Here is a 19057-nt window from a genome sequence, read left to right as displayed (position 1 = left end):
AAAAGTTTTCAAGACTTTTTGACTTTATGTTTTCGTCCAAAAGTTACTTTTTAAAACAAAACCCAACCTAACGGAAAGTCTTAAAACCTTTGTACTTTACAAGATTACCGTTTTCTAAACGTTTTATTATTTAGGACTTTCTGTTTTCGTCCAAAAGTTACTTTTTAAAACAAAACCCAACCCAAGACCAATCAACTCCTCCGCGGATGTCTGAAGTATTACCTGCTAATTAAACTTTTTCAAAAAATAGAACAGACAAGTGTCTATTGTTAAGTGTTCACTTATTCTAGTCAACTAGGCACTTTGTTGAAATTGAAAATCATGATACTCAACAACTTGAGGAAGTAGTAACTCTTAATAGGCTACTTAAGTACTCAATAAATATATATGATTCATGGAAATTGAATCTTAATTGGTAAAAAGTTGAAATATAGTATATGATCAATGACTTAAATTTGTACTTATATCAATTATAACTGTCTTGAATTTGTAGTATTAAAACATACATTTATGTATTATTTGTTTATTTTTGTATAGTATATTTCTACTGTAGTTTATATTTTAGGTAGGCCTCTTAACTCTTCATATTCTTTTTTTCTTTCCTTTTTTCCTTTTTTTTTTTTCCTTTCTTTTTTTTTCCTTTTCTTTTTTTTTCCTGTTTTCTTTTTTTTGATATACATTTTACCTTTGATATATATTTTATCTTTGTAAGATCTTTTTATTGTTCTATATTTTGTAAAGAATACGTCAATCCGGCACTTGTGCTGCATTTGTATTTTATATTTTATTGTTTTATTGAATAAAGAAACCGAGATATTAGCTAATTAAGTAATTGTGTTAGCACCAAATTGACATTGAAAGTACAAATCTAGGACATGTTCTCCATTTTTGATTGATCCATTGAATATTAACGAGTAGCTTACGGTATAGCTTGGAGTTATCGCAAGGATATGCTTCAACGCTTTTATTAATGAAGGTTAATCAATACACAGTCTTTAGATTGTTAATAAACGCTGAAATCTAATTGATTTTGATAAAATCTGCAAATGTCAAGTTCTACTTGATAGTTTAGTATACTGTAGTGGAATATTTTGTATAATACTATATAGATATTTTTTTTTTTCATATTATACAAAATATATTTTATATTATTTTATCAGTACCTGATGATGACCTATGGTCGAAAGTACTCGTATAATAAATATTTTATTTTGAGGCAGAAACAAGAAATTTGTCTGTTTTATTTTTATATATTTTATATATATATATAAACATCACAGGCACAGAATAAATTCTAAACCGCCCGGTGATACATATACACCAGCCTGTGCCTCCTTTGTTTTTATTTTATTTATTCCAGTCCACTCACAGTCAGCACTTGTCTGCTTATACTCTCTATTTTATCCAAGTACTCTCACTTGTACTGACGAAGGGCTTATTAGTGGGTGATACAAGGCTAGTGTTGTCCCAAAAGATCTGCTGTTTCATTTTGGTTTAATAGCTTTTTGCTTATTTTATTTTGCAAATTTTTTGAGATCCAGCTACTGATACCCACAGCACTGTTATTTCATCAGTAATTTGCCTTTGGATTTATATATATATACATATCTAGGGGAGAGTTAGTTTAGTATCGACCAGACAGACAGGGTATAGTATCTATACTATGAAGCAACAAAGGTAATTTCCAACGGAAAAGACTCGGAAATTATATTAGTTTTGACCTTATATTTATGTAACTGAGATCATTTATTTAATGACTTAAAGATATAGAATCAATATTTTACAAATTAACCTTGACACGTTTCATTAAAATTTACTCACAGGTATATTTATATGCTGTTTTTCTGTTTTTATTTGTAAAATTTCAAATAAAATTAATACTGTGAGGAAGAGGTGACTCTTATGTTACTGTTAGTATTGATTTTAAGTAGATAAAATATTCAGAAGTCTAAAAAAAAAAATTTTAATTTCAAATGAACAAAATACACCAAAATATTTCTGTATTGTTTTCCATCAATTATCTTTTGGAGAACAATAGGAATCCAGTTTTATATTTTTTTTCATTTAATTTTATTTATCGAACACCAATAAAATTATCAATTTCAAGATCAATGCATGGTAAAGTGAACGAAAGGTAGTTCAAAAGAGCAAAGCTCAATCAAGTTGGTCACCTAAACAATTATAAGAAAAAAAAAAATCAGATATCGGTTTATGATGGTAATAACATCATCCCCAACCCCTTTTTTACAAACTAATCGAAAACATTGTGAGTGTTAGGCATGATAAAAACTAATAAAATTATGGTAAGATTTTAGACCTAGTTTATTCTCAATAATATATTTTACCCCTACACATCTCCTTCCTTATTTGGTATTTGAAGGTCATGTGACAATCTATGATTTGTTTTGTTCTAATTTCATAAACTAGTTTTAATGGAAGATATCAAATGCATCCGTTCTAAAGGTTATAAAAAGATGTTTCATCGACAGCACAAACTGAATAAAAACAAACCCTCAAACAAAAATGGCGATCGATTTTAGTGTTTAGAGAAAAGAAAATAGCAAAGATCAAGCAGGGATCACTTTGAAGCGATTAAATTGTTGAGAAATCACAAGAAAAACAGTCGATAATAAGAAATTTAGTAAATTTCAACAATGTGTGGGCGTGTATAAACGTATCTGCATAATTTTCAAAATATATAAATTGAATTTACTTAATTTAAGAAATTTAAACTGACTCAGGAAATGTGTCAATCCAAACTGATGTAACATGAGGTAGGGATAAAGAGAGAGTGTCATTGAAAGTGAAAAACAGAGGGGTTTAAAAGTGTTAAGCCTTTTGTATAAAAAGTGTAAGAAAAAAGGTCATTCACCCGGCCATGCGTCAGAAATACTAACTAGAAACAAATTTGGAGAAATTTACAGTCTAACCTCAGCTACAACGCAATTGATGGCAACCTCTATGCGGCGGCAACAGCAGGGGGCATACATCAATGATCGTCAAATTAATGTCTTAATTGCCAAAGCCCCCTGAAGACTCCTTTTGGTCATGCTTCAGTAGTTAAGTGAAGGATGCCGATCACCCCTTCTAAGTCTAGGTTGATAATACCATAGGCTTCACATTCTGAGATGAGAGGTGTGTGCTATAAACTTGTTGAATCCAGTTTTAAGAGAATGTACTTTTAAACTTGTCTACTTCTCTCGACCTGTATATCCACATTTTGTTTTTATTTTATTTATTCATTCTGTTGATCAAGTGGATCAAACAAGGATGACAACACAGAAAAGTACAAAGCAACTTTGGTCCCTAAATTATACACCTTAAAGATATATTGTTCCCCTGAAAAAATAATTTTTTAGAAATTTTTTTTTAATAAGCCATTTTAATGTCACATAATAGTTATTCACTTCGACCAAAAATTGGATCAGCAAAAAAATGATTTAACTGAAAAAAAGCAAAAAATATGCATGGTCTGTCAGACAATGGGTTTTTGGTTAAATAATTACTGCAGCTTATCAAGTACTACTGTAAATATTAATATAAATATAATTTTTTTTTTTTTAAGTAGGCAGTAGGTAAGAATTGAACCCAAGATTGCATTTTACCACCAAGCTACAGCTCCACTACATTTTACTGTTACCAAAGTTTTTCATTTTGAGTATTTCAGCATAGGTTTAAATTTGATGAATTATCATAAAATTGTGTAAGTTTATTATGAGCAAATTTTTATCAATACTTTCACTTTTTGATATTTTTGGAACAAGTAATAAGCTTATCCAATGACCTTTAATTTGTTGTGCTGATGAAATATTCTCCAACTTGGAGATTTTACTAAATTGAAGGAATTTTAACAGAGAAAATTTATATTGGCATTTGTAACACAGGTGTAACGTTTAGTTTTCTCAAATCAATTACTTGTTGAGATCTTGTTGGCTTTTTACATGCTGGGTACTGTTGCCTTGGGCTGCAAATGCTACAACTTGAACACTTTACTGCAACAAAACTACTTTATACTTTCAGTTTGTGAAGTTTTTACAGTTTACTTGCAATAATTTGAATTAAATTCAAAATTTTTTCTTAATTTTCCCTACTATTATTATTATCATTATTATTACTTGTATAGCGCACATTTATACAACATTTAATTATAATCAGCGGCGCTTCACATCAATCGGTATCATAACATTGTTTGAAATATAGTGCCTTTAAATGTTTTTTAAACTGATTATAGTCGTCTAATTGTTTAATGTGACTTGGTTAAATTTTGGGTCCTGCTACGGCAAACGAACGGTCAGCAAATGTCTTTCGTTTAGTTCGTGAGATTGTCAGGCTAACATTGCTGGTGCTTGAACAATTTAATATAGTCAACTGGACTTACTTGTAATCAATCACAAGTAAGTTTAGTTGACTGGATTTAATTTTTTTCCAACTTTTATTATTACCTGGATGAATGACAATATCCATACCCTAAATTGTCCCTACTATCTCCACAGAGCATTATCTGAACAGTATCATAACCAATCTGTAATAAAATGTAACATATGTATCACATAGTAGGTGCCTTTATATGGTAGGTTTTGGTTAGTCTTATAGGACTATGATACATGCATCACATGTGATACAGTGTGATACTTGATATTACAAAATTTGCCTTGATACTGTACAAATTATGAAACTGAGAATCGGCTAGATGTTGTTGACTGTTTTCCTCTTTGTACATCTTTTTAAACTTTTCTCTTAAGGGACCATTTATTTGTTTAAGATACAACAACAGTATGCATAGCAATGTTAGGTCTACGAACCAACTATTTACCAAGTATACAATGAATGACTTAATGACATTAAGCAAACACAGTATTGTCAAAGATTGACTCTATTATAGCTTAATCAAAAAAATTTATCTTAAATTAAACAACTCCAAATTAAATATTTTAAATAGACCCATGCTGAGGCCTTGTACTCTGGTTTGGAAGACCTCCTTGTATGTGTTGTTTGAATGTTTTAATTGTATAGTTTAAATAGTTTAAGCTACCACACTTTATTTGGAAATCCAGTGTTAAAATGAGCCGGTGGTTCTGTAATTGATTATAAAACACCAGTAAGGATAATGAAACCAGGCAAGCTTATTACCCTGGAAATTGATCTACCTTTGAGGGTTGCCCAAATATGGTTGATAGTATAAGTGATGTCCTGCTGGTGTTGTACATAGATTATTGCAAAATTACAAAAAAAAAAATCTAAAATAAAAAAGAAAATGTCTTTGAATACAATAGACCGCACTGCAGTCATGTATTACAGAACCAAAATTAAAAATGTACTAAAAAATATGGAGAAGTTGAACATACTTGGTTTATTATATAATGAATTGGAGAGTTAAAAAAAATAAGAAAAAAATCAGCACATTGAACTTTGAATACAATAGACCGCACTGCAGCCATGTATTACAGAACCAAAATTCAAAATGTACTAAAAAAAAATGCGGAGAAGTTGAATATACTTGGTTTAGTTACATAATGAATTGGAGAGTAAAGCCAACATTAAGGAACCGTAAAGTATAAGGGTCACAATGCCAACAAGGGGTAAATATTAGTTTCCATGTACTTTAATATTCATTAGAGCGCATGTAAATTTAGCCTCAAAGGCACCTTAAAATGTTACCCCACTCATTGAAAAAATGCTTAGAAAACACATTGGTTTTTGGAACATACTTACCCCTTTGAGAATATAGTATGTTTTTTCTATAGTTTTCTAAGTTTTTCGATGCAAGATACTGTAACTCCACAGTCTATAATTAATGGCTTGTTGTTAACTTTCTAATACCAATTACATGGTACATGGTCCACATCTTAGCCAAGGTTCATATCTGTGAAAACAATTCAGAGCAGAATGTTTTGTAACCCACATATATTGCTTGATATTAATGCCAAAATGTAGTGGGACTGCTTGAGTAGTGGAGTAGCTTGGGTAGTAGAGCTGTAGCTTGGTGGTTAACATGCTTGTCTTCCAATCCCAAGGTTCAATCATGACCTAGTGCCAGGGTTGTAACTCGCGACTCTGATAAATTATACAATAGTTTATGCATCCTGTAATTGGCGAGTTACTCGCTGTTGAATGCGTTTTTAAAAAAAAATAAAAAAAGTTGACGAAAAGTTTGTTAATAGTTGAATGAAATTATTATATTCTATTTGTTTGTATCTTTCAGGTACATGACTGTACAATGGTGAAATATATTTTAAACTATTCAATTTGAGTCTGAAATCAACTATAGTTTGTAATGTCTATTTTTCGTATTTTTATATAGTTTTGTCTAAAATGTAACGTGGGTTTAGTTTGGTCTAAAAATTGTAACGTATGTGTACTACGTCAAACAGTACTCTATATATCTTAAACATTTTCTTATTATTTTTTCTTTATTACCAAGAAAAACATACAAAACAAACAAAAACAAAAAAGTCCACAAATAGTTGGCAAGAACAAACAAGGAAACCGAATCTCTATTGCTAAGAGCCTGGTGTCCTCTTCATTCATAACATTAAAACGTCATAAGAAATGTTGGAATATTATCTGTAAGAAAAGAATCTTTAACTTCATTGTGAAGATAAAACGGTTATTCCTAATAATCTCAACTGTATAACTGTTTTGAGTTGCTATTAACAATAGCCAAACACTAAATTGGTTATTCTGCAAATGTCTGCAATTCTCCAATATCTGTTGTCACAGTAAAAACTCATCATTGTTTACGTTGTGTTCACAACCTAAAAAAAATGATATTAATAACCTGATTTATTACAATCTGAATCATTTAAAACCAGTAAAATCAGGTCATATGGGAATTTAACAACTTTTACTTTTTATTATCAAGATTGTTTAAAATTATTAAAATAGAAACGGTTGCAACAATGTACTTTTTATCATAAAAAAGTTCACATCATAAATTCCAGTAGCACTTTGTCCTTGATTACTTTATAATCTTTTGACAAATTTCCTCCCTCAAGATCTATTTAATGGTTCCCCAATGTGCAAAACCCTCACAAATAAAAACACAATATTTATTTAGGAAAAAAGGAAATTCCGTTGGGAAAATAAACAGTAGTTATGTCTTGTATATTGTTCATACTGTGTTTTACCTGGAATTGAGAATGCCAGAGGTTGTGCATTGTTGTTATATGCAACCTACTTTCTAGCGGTTTGTGATGTTGTTATTTATTTAACACAGCTTTACGACATGTTGGGATATGTCAGTCAAGTAATTTCATGGTCGTAGCGTGTCTTCATGAAATTTAAGTTTAATATCTGAACCAAATATTCAATTTTAACTTTGCCTGAACCATGGAGGTATAATACCTCCATGCCTGAACCAATTAGTAGGATATTTGTCTATGGTAGGTTAAAACCGAGTCAAAAGAGACCAATCTATAGACCTAAGGCCGCATATATTTCAAGAAAATCCCATGTTTAGCGTTACACACTCAAACAATTTCAAGTGAGGAGGGCAAGTTAAAAAAAATGTTCATCCCTGTAAACAAATAATTGTTTGCGATGCCCGGGTAGTTTCATCAATTTCCGAACAAAATACTATAGTCTTTGAATGTGTTTTGTTTGAAATAATCTTTGTCAGCGTATGATTTAACGACTTACAAACAACGCCCCCCCCCCCCCTCCCCAAATTATCTTCTTTTCAGTAATTTTTTTTTTGTCATTTCGATTTTTCTATAAAAAAAAAAACAAAAGCAAAACACAGAGACGTTACCAAAAATAGAAGAGGAGAGAAGGTGACGCTAAACAAGTATTTTTTATAATTTGCCCAAATTTCTAAGTGTTTTGTTTTAAAAACTTTTCCTGAGTTATACAAATAATTCTATATATGTCATTATTTATTCCTCATTTAAATATATAAGTGATGACTGATAGAAATGATGGATCTTTTGCAACAATCACTATAATATTTTAAATACCAAACACTAATCAAAACTGAAAACTTGAAGATAGATCGGCCTTTAATAACTGAAGAATATACGCCAGTTGCCCTTAAATATTCAACTCGGATATGTCTCCCATTTCCCCCCTTATTTGATACAATTTATTCCCTTCCTGCATATTAATTTCTCTCATCATTAGTCTTGCATTGTCAGGGTTGTTAATCTCACTAGTCACCTGATAGCATCAATCAAACCTAAATAATTTGCAGCTGCTAAAATGACTCCAAATAAGGAAAATGATTCCAAATATGGAAAATGTTTATATATTCTGTATATTTAAATTATAGTGCAAGAAATGTATATAAAACGTTGAAAGTGTGTTTTTGTCTTTCCTATTTTTGTGCATATTATAATTTGCAGTGTGTGCATGCATGGTGTTTTTAGTATTAAAAAGTAAAACTATAGTTTATTTATATAACATTTATAAATTCATTCATTATTTAATGGAAAATATGAAATATTATTTATGTTCTACATAAATCATGATATCGTGAAATAAAATATGACGATAGCGAAAGATGAATTATTTGATTTTTTTTTGCAATCGTACTTAACATGCTGTCACGGAACATGTGTAGTATTTCCCCGTCCTGAGTTTCTTTATGTGTACATATATATTAATCCAAATGCAAATTAGTGAAAATAATGACAATGCTGTGGGTATCAGTTGCTGGATTTCAATGGCGATACAAAATAAAATAAGCAAAAGCTAAATCAAAACGATAAAGCAAAACAGTCAGAAAAGTTAGCAGAGCTTTCCTCATCCGTGCAAGTGAGAGTACTTGGACAAAGTAGCTAGTATAATAAGCAGACAAGCACTGCCTGAGTGAACTGGAATAAAAGATACAAAAACAAAGGAGGCACAGGCTGGTGAATAGAGGGTGGAGAGAGTAAGAGTAGACAACATATAACTGACTATTTAAGTAGGCCTACGGGTGTTTATTTTATGTGTTTTATTTAATTTTGTTGTTTCTATTTATTTACAGCGTATATATATATATCCAGCAGCGATACATTACCAATTAGGATGATAACTAAACGTATGCTTTTAAACTAAGCCTAGTTAGGTAGGCCTAAGTAGTGCCACTGATTTGGCCTTCATTATGCAAAGCCTAGGATTACGCCGGAATTCGAACCCAGGCCCCTGGGATTGCAGAGTAAGCTCCATGCTACAGTGCCACACAGGCCTACTTTCCTGTATCAGAAACCCACTTACACTCACTCGTAGAAAGGCTTTATTGGGTAGGTTCGAGTGCCATTAGAGAAAGGCTGGTACTGAGCCAGCGGATGAACCTAGGCCTAGGCCCTGGAATGACTAAGCTCCATGCACAAATTCAACTACTTTTATCCCTGTTCCATTTTCCTCCTTGGTCATCGTGACAAACTCTCTGATTATTTTGTAGGCCTGAGTTTGGCCCCAGTGCTCTTGGACCATATGCGCCCCATTCCCATTCCACATGTAGTGAAAATGACAAAATCGCTTTGTCGAGATATCTGTGCTAATCTATTCTTCTAAATCTAATTAAACCTGTACAACTTTCATCTCCGAATTGTAATAGTTCCCACAGAATATATTCGATAGTCTGCCGATTCGCTCGCGCTGAATCCCGCCTAAAAATCCAGGTTCTTCGTGGCATTACTCATAAAACACACACCCTCGTTTTTTTTTGTTTTTTTCTGGGAGGGAGTGTTATCCAAATTATGACCTTGATGTGTAAACAAATGTGAACTTTTAAAACATGATTCGAGTAAATATGCCTAATTAATTGCATACAAATTCAATATTTGCGCGCCCTTCTCTCAACAACGCATGCGCGAAACACGTATTCGTGCACGATCACGTTTTCGAATGATCTATAGTGCCGATATAGGTTATTAGTGTCCTATTGATTTACTTTACCTTATTAATGAACGCATGTATATTATATTGAGGGCATGCGCATATAGTTTTTTTATTATGTAAATTTTATATCAAAATCGAACTTTTAGTGCCTAATAAACACTTCCAACATCCGGAATAAAAGACTTTCCTTCAGAAAATATCCATATTCATTCATCAGTGGAAAATTATTTCATTTTATTGTCATTTGCATATAAAATATACATAGAAATTATGTTTCCTGTGAGATATCCAAAAACAGATAAATGAAAAAACAATTACAAAGTGTCAAAATGAATTTACTATACACTTCGGCATTCTTCGGCATTCATTCGTCAATCTCTAAAATCCGATGTTACGTAATACCGTTAAGTTATCGAAGCATATCTTATGAAAACGAACCATACCAGATAAACTTCCAATGTGATGTTTCTGGCCGACAACCTGAAGCCGATTTTCCACTAGGCGAATTTGTTCGCGCTAATCGAAAGCGTCAGCTTATACGCATGCGTGTTCATATTTACATCTTCCAATTCCCTCTCTACGCATGCGTATAAGCTGACGCTTTCGATTCGCGCGATTAAATTCGCCTGGTGGAATATCGGCTTGATTGATGTAACCATTATTTCCACTTTTAATAGGCCTATTTATATACAAACATGCGTTCAGTCGCTTGAAAATGTGGTAGTCATTATGACATATGTATCATTTTTGTCAAACTAGTTTGATAGTGTAGACAGAGCTTTAGAGAATGTTCCTGTGATAGTGGACAGATCTGCGAATCTGCTGCCAGGATAAGCACATTTTAATGTGATCTATTTCATGTGTTTCGTAGCCTACTTTTTAAACATTTCTCAGTTGCTGCTGAATGAAGAAATGCATGGTTGCTGTAAATATGTCCTTGCTTGTTTCCACATCAATCGATATCTTACTAATGTCAACTTGCCTTTAATGTTCTAAGCACCTTTACTTTATCTTGGATCATGCAGGTTTTGTCACCTGTCCTCGGGCACATGTCTCTTTAGCCCAAAGTTAAGTTAAAGTCTACCTACCTCTGCTATCTCATAAAATAGGGTTTGCTCAAACCAACTTTACATGTCTGTGCAATATTGATAGCACAACAAATAGGTCGTTCTGCGCTTCATCAATACACGTTCCCTCTTCACCTGTGATTCTAGTCAAACATCACCCACGTATAATCTTTTTAAGTTTCAGAAAATGGGCTATCGTAAAAATTGAGGCAACAGTTTAAATTGATTCGACTATGCTTTAAAATTAAATTAGGTTTATCAAAATTTTTTTTATTACCATGACGTAAGGCTTTAGTCGTACAGTTGTTTATTAAGAAGTCGTTTTTGTTAGTATAGAGTACTGCAGCTTTCGCCGTCGTATTGAGTAATCTAGGCCACTATTAGTTCTCGTCGTCGTCGTGTATTAAGTCGTCGTCGTCGTCGTTTTTGTTAGTACAGAGTACTGCAGCTTTCGCCGTCGTATTTTGTAATCTAGGCCACTATTAGTTCTCGTCGTCGTGTATTAAGTCGTTGTCGTCGTTTTTGTTAGTACAGAGTACTGCAGCTTTTGCCGTCGTATTAAGTAATCTAGGCCACTATAGTTATCGTCGTCGTTGTGTATTAAGTCGTCGTTTTCGTTAGTACAGAGTACTGCAGCTTTCGCCGTCGTATTGATTGCTCTATAATTTTCATAGTTCATAGTCGTCATCGTCGTCGAAGTCTTCACCTTATAATATGTGCTAATTCCGACTTGTACTCATCTTTGAAATTAAAATCATTACGTCGTCATTGTTGTTACTTGATCATTTTCGGTTTTTAGTCTGATTTCGTTATAATTTCCATCGGCATTCTCCAATCACTATAGCTCGAGCCTAACAGAGACAACTCACCATTTAAAAGTTTATCATATTTTATTCGATTAAGTATTAAATGTACAGCCCAAGGTGTTTAAAATAAACACATTTTTACTGTGTACACGTTTATACATAATTTTAGTCATCGTAAAAATCTTAGCAATATTTTATCTACAAATTTAACACCCGTCACAAATCAGTGTCGTCGTAAAACATCGATCTAAACCACAAACACATTTTGCTGCTTTTTAGCCATTTATAACTTAAATTAAACTTTGTCCCCATTCAAAATATTTCTGCTACCGTACTTCATCTAAAGCGGGTACAATGAAAATCCAAGCAAAAGGCTGGATTTATTGTTGTGTATTTTACCAAACAAAACGATTACTGTTAATTAACTAAACTCGAGCGTTAAGCTCTAAAGCGCCCTCTTTAGAATTTGTCTTACAAGATACAGTACTTCCAGATTATTTCACTGGTTAGAAGTCGTTATAACTATTCGTGTATGGCAAGTTAAGCGTTGGTTAATGAAATGTGTTAAGAATACCAACATTTCTCCCTGATACCAAAATATGTATCCTATGGCAAAGCTTAGATATAAATGGTAAAATATTTACAAAAAATGAAAATATTCAGATAAAATTACTGCTAGGCCTACTGTTTTGTATATCAAAAGCTTAACAAAATAAAAGTACATGATTATTAAACAAATAATCGTGTCCCTAAATATTTAAAAAAAGTCGACTAACCTACAACTTTCCCCGGTGAGACAACAAGGTTTATCGCAAATAGCTTGATTTCACGAGGAACGTCATTGTACAATGCATGATGGGAATGGTTTGGGAGCAAAACGTCACGACGCGTACGTACAAACAGCAAATCACGCACGTACGCGTTGTGACGTTTGCTCCCAAATCCTTCCCACCATGCGTCGCGCACGCTATTTGCGATAAACCTAAATAATAGGCGTTATTTCCCGTTTTCATGCCATATAATTTATGCTCATTTGTTTGTCAAGCCACTGTTACAACAAGCATAACCAATGCTGTATCAACTATGAGGTTTAAAAACGGAATATTATATAATTAGACATATTCCCTGACGGTTTTAATATTTGTGTATGTGTGTTTACGATTAACAGAATCTAAATAACGCAACGACTTAATAATTCCATATACACCAGGTCAATATTAATATTTCTGTTAATTTGGTTTCGTTATGAACAAAATCTTCACATAACAAAATAAATATAAACTTTATAAAACAAATTCCTAAAATATTCTCTTTTATAATAATCTCCACAATGATTCTGCAAAAACTTTTCCCAAATACTTTACTTAACTTTAATTAGCCAAATTTTCCAAATCTTTTTAGCTATTTTGAAAATTTATATTTATAATACAGTAATATGATAAATTTAATGTACAAATGATTTGATTTATAAACAATAATTCACAGCTATTTACATATTTAAATGAAAATTACAAGGTATCTCATATTTTAATAATATTCTTAATTTAATATTTTTAACAATGTCCATTTTAGAAAATATATTATTATTTTTATTTAAATTTATCTGGACAATTATTTATTAATATGTTTGTGATATAAGTAATTTCTAGTTTACCTGATTGTTAAAACCGATGGCAAAATATCTTTATTTTGGCATAACGGAATGTATTTTTTTTACAAGTTATGGGTTTCTGAAATTGTCACTTAAGTAAACAACAACCAATATTACCGGACCATCTCTTTCCGGAACATTCCTTTTAACGGAACCAACTCTTTAAAACCATCTTTTTCACTTTACCACTCTTTATACCGTTATCGGTACTTAATATGGTACAAAACTACCGTGGTATGAAACCATCTTGGTATGAAACCATCTTGGTATGAAACCATCTTGGTATGAACCAATATGAAACCATCTTGGTATGAAACCATATTGGTATGAAACCATCTTGGTATGAAACCATCTTGATATGAACCAATATGAAACCATCTTGGTATGAAACCATATGGTATGAAACCATCTTGGATTGAAACCATCTTGGTATGAAACCATCTTGGTATGAAACCATCTTGGTATGAGACCATCTTGGTTGGATCCCTGCTACCATTTGTAACTTGCTTTGGGTTCTAGCTATAAGTTACCTGGTTAGGTTATAAGACTTTGGATTGACGTCGTCAAATTATATTCTTTTGTAAACTGAGGTAGGATCTCAACAAAACATTTCGCCCCAAGTGTAGGCCTAAACAAAACATTTCGCGCCAAATGTAGGCCTAAACAAAACATTTCGCGCCAAATGTAAACGGTCTCTAATGGGTTAATTTAAAATCACAAAAATTCAACTGATAATTGTAATGCCGTGCGACGGTAAGGGAAAGTTGAAGTAAAACTAACATTCAAAAATATGTAATGATTTGTATCGATTGTCTTGAGTTAGTTTCTATATCGGGTATGCTTTTTGGCATATTTCTCTTTTATAAATTATATTTTCCTATTAACTTATATTGTCAAATCAGTATACAATAATAAAAGACGTGATCGTACGCATTGAAATAAGGTAACCGTTCGAGTAAGATTTGTAGGCTTATTTGAAGTGTATGATGACGTAATGATTATAAGTTGTCTTGTTAAAAGTATGTATCCTTAAGAGTTTATTGTAAAAATTGTGATAAAAAACAAGATCCCGACGGGGACCGAGGTTCATATTTGTGCTTATCGCTGTTGCTTATTGGTGAGTGAAGTCTTCAGTTTAGAATAGCTTGTTTAGAAGTACAAGACATGTTACAAGTAAAAGAAGTTGTTGTAGTGACTGCGAAGTGGCGCTGCTTCCTGGTGGTAGATGTGGTGCCGGTGTGTTCTGGACAACGTTTAGGCTATGTGGAGGCTCTAGAACATTAGGGTTCGATCCAGCGCAGTGGATAAGAGGATTGTTATACGACGTCGGTCGTGATTCTGGTTTATCTGGCAGCTGACCGTTTGTTGGCAACATACCATCGTAGAGAAGAAGTTTACCCGCTGAGTTGTGATGCATTCTGTATAGCTGGTACTCTACCGTTGACATTATCAGTCCCAACGCCTTGCAACCGTTAATGTACGTCACGTCCTGCTCTACGTCAATGTACCAAGATCCAAGTTTTCCGCAACCGCCTTCATTGTTCAGCTTTTGCACAGAAGCGACGCTTAAAGGTTTTAACAACACCTGGTCAGTTTTAATATCGATATTGGTTCCTCCGTCAACGATGCTAGATCGTACACCATCGCTGTGCGTTCCGCGTGTTGTGATCGCGTACGCTGGTCGTCGACAGTCCGGGTCTAGAAAGTACTTTATGTTAGCGGTCCACGTATTGTTTGCAAAATACGAGACGTGCCGGGTCGTGAAGAAGCTTCCTTTTACCTCACATCGTAAGCTGACCCACTCGCCTTCTAGTTTCACTGGTAAGTGAATTTCCGGTTTGAGGATCGGTGGATGGAAGTCGTCGGCAAAGTGTATCTGATTGCTAACCGTATCATTTACCTGAAAAACATAATAAACGAAACATTAAATATTAATTTGATTAGGTAATAATACAAAGCAAGCTAACAAAGTAGAAGCGAAGGTCAGTGTGGGGATGTTTCTAAGGTGCGATGAAAATTAAAGACGTGCCAATCGAGTTTGGATTGACCCGTTCGCGTTCGGTTTACATCAGCTGGACAAAGGCGTTAAAGACAGATCATCTCTGCTGGAAATGAATGCGTTAATGTTTTTAAATTACGTCTCGCTATCAGGTTCAGAAAACACCGTTGCATATTCATTCTTTTTGCATTTCTCGTGAGGTTCAAGTTAGGGCATTGAATTCCCACCTCTACAGGCGGTCAATACCACAGAGCCGTTGCAGTAATTAACTTCATTTTAAGCCAACGCTAGGCTGGTCGACACATGATCCGATTGATTAGAGAACATGATGTCAGCCCGCAGAGAAGCTAACTGTTGCACCCTGACGCGATGTTTGACTACGATGATGGGAGGCAATTTGCACCCTGTGTTCGAGGCGGTATTCGTTTCCTTCTGTCAAACACACCTGACCTTTCGACCAAAGATTACACAACTTATGTTTGCAGTTTTCAACTGTTAATATCTAAGTTATATTTGGTAGCACAGAAGGTAACGTATTATTAAAAACACCGCTAAGTCGAATACACAGCTGAAATTAATGTTCGTGTGTTTGACGACTAATTGCTCTTTCCGGTGTAGACGTCAAAGAGTCGTGGCATTCTGATCGTATCCGAGCAGGCGTCAAATGAGTCGTGTTCCTATCATAGTACCTTTCAGTCCTAATCAAAATTTACACAAAGAAAGTTAATTTTATTTTACAGAAGTATACCGCGTTCCTTGTAGTTCAATCATAATATCAATCGATATTCATGATTAAAATCGTTATCGTACCCAAAAAGGTTATGTAAAATATCGATTAACAGTACTACCAGGGAGGTTTAAAAATAAGTACCTCCCTGGTTCTACTATACGTGTTCTTCTTATTTCCGTTATATTTGTGTATATGCCTACCTCTCTATAGAAATGTTTGAGTTTAGTTTTTTACAAAAAGTGGGCTAACTATATTTTACTCTGCTAATTCCTTTATAAGATCTGGTCAACCTACATCCCCCAAAACAGCCAATCAAATCTGCTAAAATGTCTGTATGATGTCTTGTCGAACATGATTGGTGGTTTTAAATTTTCAAACCGTTTAACAATTTTGAGTCGTCACTAAAGGATGCTCCTAAACGCTGATGAATTTTATAGCTTAAACTTTTCTTTTGCTAATGGTGTCAACTCTACCACTGGCGGCGTAAAACCGATAGTTGTTGCATCAGCTGCGTACCATACTTTATTAGAATAGGATAGTATATAAATATATTAAATTGTTTATCAGATAGTTTCAAACGTAAGTAAACAACTTCTGAGCTGAGTTCACAGAGATTGAAAACTGCAGGAAAGGTCGCTGCTCTTTCCGTTTGCAGTGTATGAAACTTCTTTTCACACGGGCTAACCATGACAGCTACACAACGTGTTCACACAGATAACTTTGCTTTACGTCAGTGTCAGGCCAAACACAAAACATTACCGAAAGTACCGTAATGATCTAGTCAATCGGTTTACCCATTAATGATAACATACAGTCATCATCAAAAAACGTATGTTTGCAAAATGATTATCAGCTAATTTGTTTCGATATTTAATCAAATTTCAAAGCTTGATTTATGATTGAAACAAGGAAGCCTTTCGGTTAGTGACTTATGTTTTTTTCGTAATTTATAGTGTAATTCAGTTTGCAACCGGTTACTAGGCACAGGGATTTTCCCCTTCCTTGCTAGGCCTATGCCTACATTTATCGGTTTGGTTCGGGCTTGAAAAACCCTCAAAATAAGGTCAATGTGATAGATTAATAATCTAGTTTAGACACTCTCAATTAATTAGTAGAATTTAAACAATGTTCAGCACACCTTGTATTCATGAAGAATGTGGTTTTTCTATGAAAACAGAAGCCAAAGGTAGGGCTATACTGATTGACGCTCGCATGACCACGGGGACCGCGTGCGGTTTATGGAGTTCGAACTTCACGCTGTCCACTTGTGATTATCAAGTGTCGTTTGCGTTTACTCTCTCAAGTTTCGCGTTCGGAACGCAAGACGGGCCATGCAGCAATGATGATAGTTTTTGCGTTTTAGGTCGTACTAATTTACTAAAGGTAAAATGAAGTAAATAAGGATAATAGATTGCTCTCTCACACAAAGGTATGCATATGTATGCTAACAAGTAGTTTATAAACATTATACATAATTCGTACGGTTAAAACAAAATTATGCTATATTCATTGTAGCCTAATATTCAGTATAGTTGAAATTGGTACATGTTCTATTTGCAATTCCAATACAGTATTTAAACTATTGACATAGGATGAGTCTATTTGTTGACATCAATCTTAAGTGTCGGAAAAGATTAAAGATCATTGGCCTAACCGATGTTCTCGAGCGGAAATATACAATAGTCCCAAAGGACACAGTATGACTCGTCCATGATGGCTAATCATGATTCAAATCTTCGACAAGTATTTTAGCCCTCATGAGAGAACTAGGAGTAAACATTGCAAGGCGTTCGAGTATGTGCGTCTTTAAAAATAGGCTTAAAATGTTCCGTCCTCTAGAGACCCGCAACGGCAAACAAAACCTTCCCGTGTATATTGTGTTCTCGCTTATTGACTCGCGCTTCGTGTTGCTCTCGGAGGGGTGCTGGAAGGCGGTGTCGAGGCCAGTGGGCCGCGATCCCAGGGCGTTTCAGTTCAATGTTTTAGGCCGGTTTTTGGTATATAGCCTATGACCCACTTCTGGCGGCAACTCTTTGATATTAATGGATAAACAGGTGAGACATTCCGTTGCCATTTCCTAGATTGTCAAGGTTTTGGGCTAAGGTGGTTTTAGACATCCTTGATACCTAATTATAGAAACATAACACATTTATTAAAAGTTTCCGTGTACTTTATATACGCTGGTTCTTGACGGAAATTCGTAACAAGTGGGAAACAACGCTTACGTTCAGTCGGGTTAAGTTTGGGATCGTGGGTGGGGCCGAGGGCCTAAAAATTGTAAAATAAATTGTTGAACTTAACCGAATGTCTTTTACATTGTTGTGATTTCTCCGTTATTTTCAAGGAAGTTCAACTTTAGGTAGAGTTAATCTTTTTACATCGTCTGAATCTCAAATATTAAAGACAATGAAATGATTTTTCCTCATTAATGATATTTTTAATAAACCCCATTCATACTGTATTAACATGATGCATGGAGAAATCCTAACTCTCCATGCAGGATATAATAGTATTTCACCTGAGCGCATGCGCTGTTCCGTTATCTCGGTCACAGCCAAGTTGCAATTAATAATTCACAGTGTGATGTGATACGCGCAAAAACTGAATTATGATTGATGTTTAATAAATGGGTTATGACAGTTGACGGGTCTTCTACAGATTAAGAAGGCAAGGTTAGATGATAAGGGAGATAGAGTGTGACAACGTGATGGCCTTCATGCTAATTAAAATATTATAGATAAATTAGATTTGTGTAGAATGAAGTGTAATTACAAAGCATATAGGGCCTAAATTTACCATGTATATTCTTTGTACAGTATAGAACACCCTTTGGGACCCTAACCCTAACCCTTTATTAAAGGGGACACTTATGAAACGAATGAGGGATATTGTTTAACACCACGGTCAATCCCTATAAAGGAGACACTTATTAAACGAATGAGGGATATATTTGTTTAACACCACGGCCAACCCCTATAAAGA

The 19057-nt window shown here is 33.9% G+C and overlaps 2 protein-coding genes across 3 annotated transcripts in view; one reads left to right on the top strand and one right to left on the bottom strand.

Moving 5' to 3' along the window:
- Positions 1-19057, top strand: part of LOC144850861 (uncharacterized) — a 96489-nt gene that overhangs the window by 22947 nt on the left and 54485 nt on the right. Inside the window, exon 3 of one of the 2 annotated variants that reach the window (XM_078708349.1) lies at positions 6203-6538. The exons of the other annotated variant lie outside the window; for it this stretch is intronic. The gene's annotated coding sequence lies outside the window, so the exon portion shown is untranslated. Of the gene's footprint in view, positions 1-6202; positions 6539-19057 lie in introns of those variants that run through there. 2 annotated transcript variants of the gene reach the window in all.
- Positions 14226-19057, bottom strand: part of LOC144850831 (protein APCDD1-like) — a 31041-nt gene continuing 26209 nt past the window's right edge. The window contains exon 4 of the mRNA XM_078708302.1: positions 14226-15246. Coding sequence (XP_078564428.1) covers positions 14482-15246 — 765 coding nt within the window. The 3' untranslated portion in view covers positions 14226-14481. The remainder of the gene's footprint in view (positions 15247-19057) is intronic.

This window comes from Antedon bifida, chromosome 8 (assembly GCF_963402885.1).
Source record: "Antedon bifida chromosome 8, ecAntBifi1.1, whole genome shotgun sequence".
Taxonomy (NCBI): Eukaryota; Metazoa; Echinodermata; class Crinoidea; order Comatulida; family Antedonidae; genus Antedon; species Antedon bifida.
The sequence above is the reverse complement of the archived record's forward strand: the minus strand, read 5'-3'. Positions and strand labels throughout refer to the sequence as shown.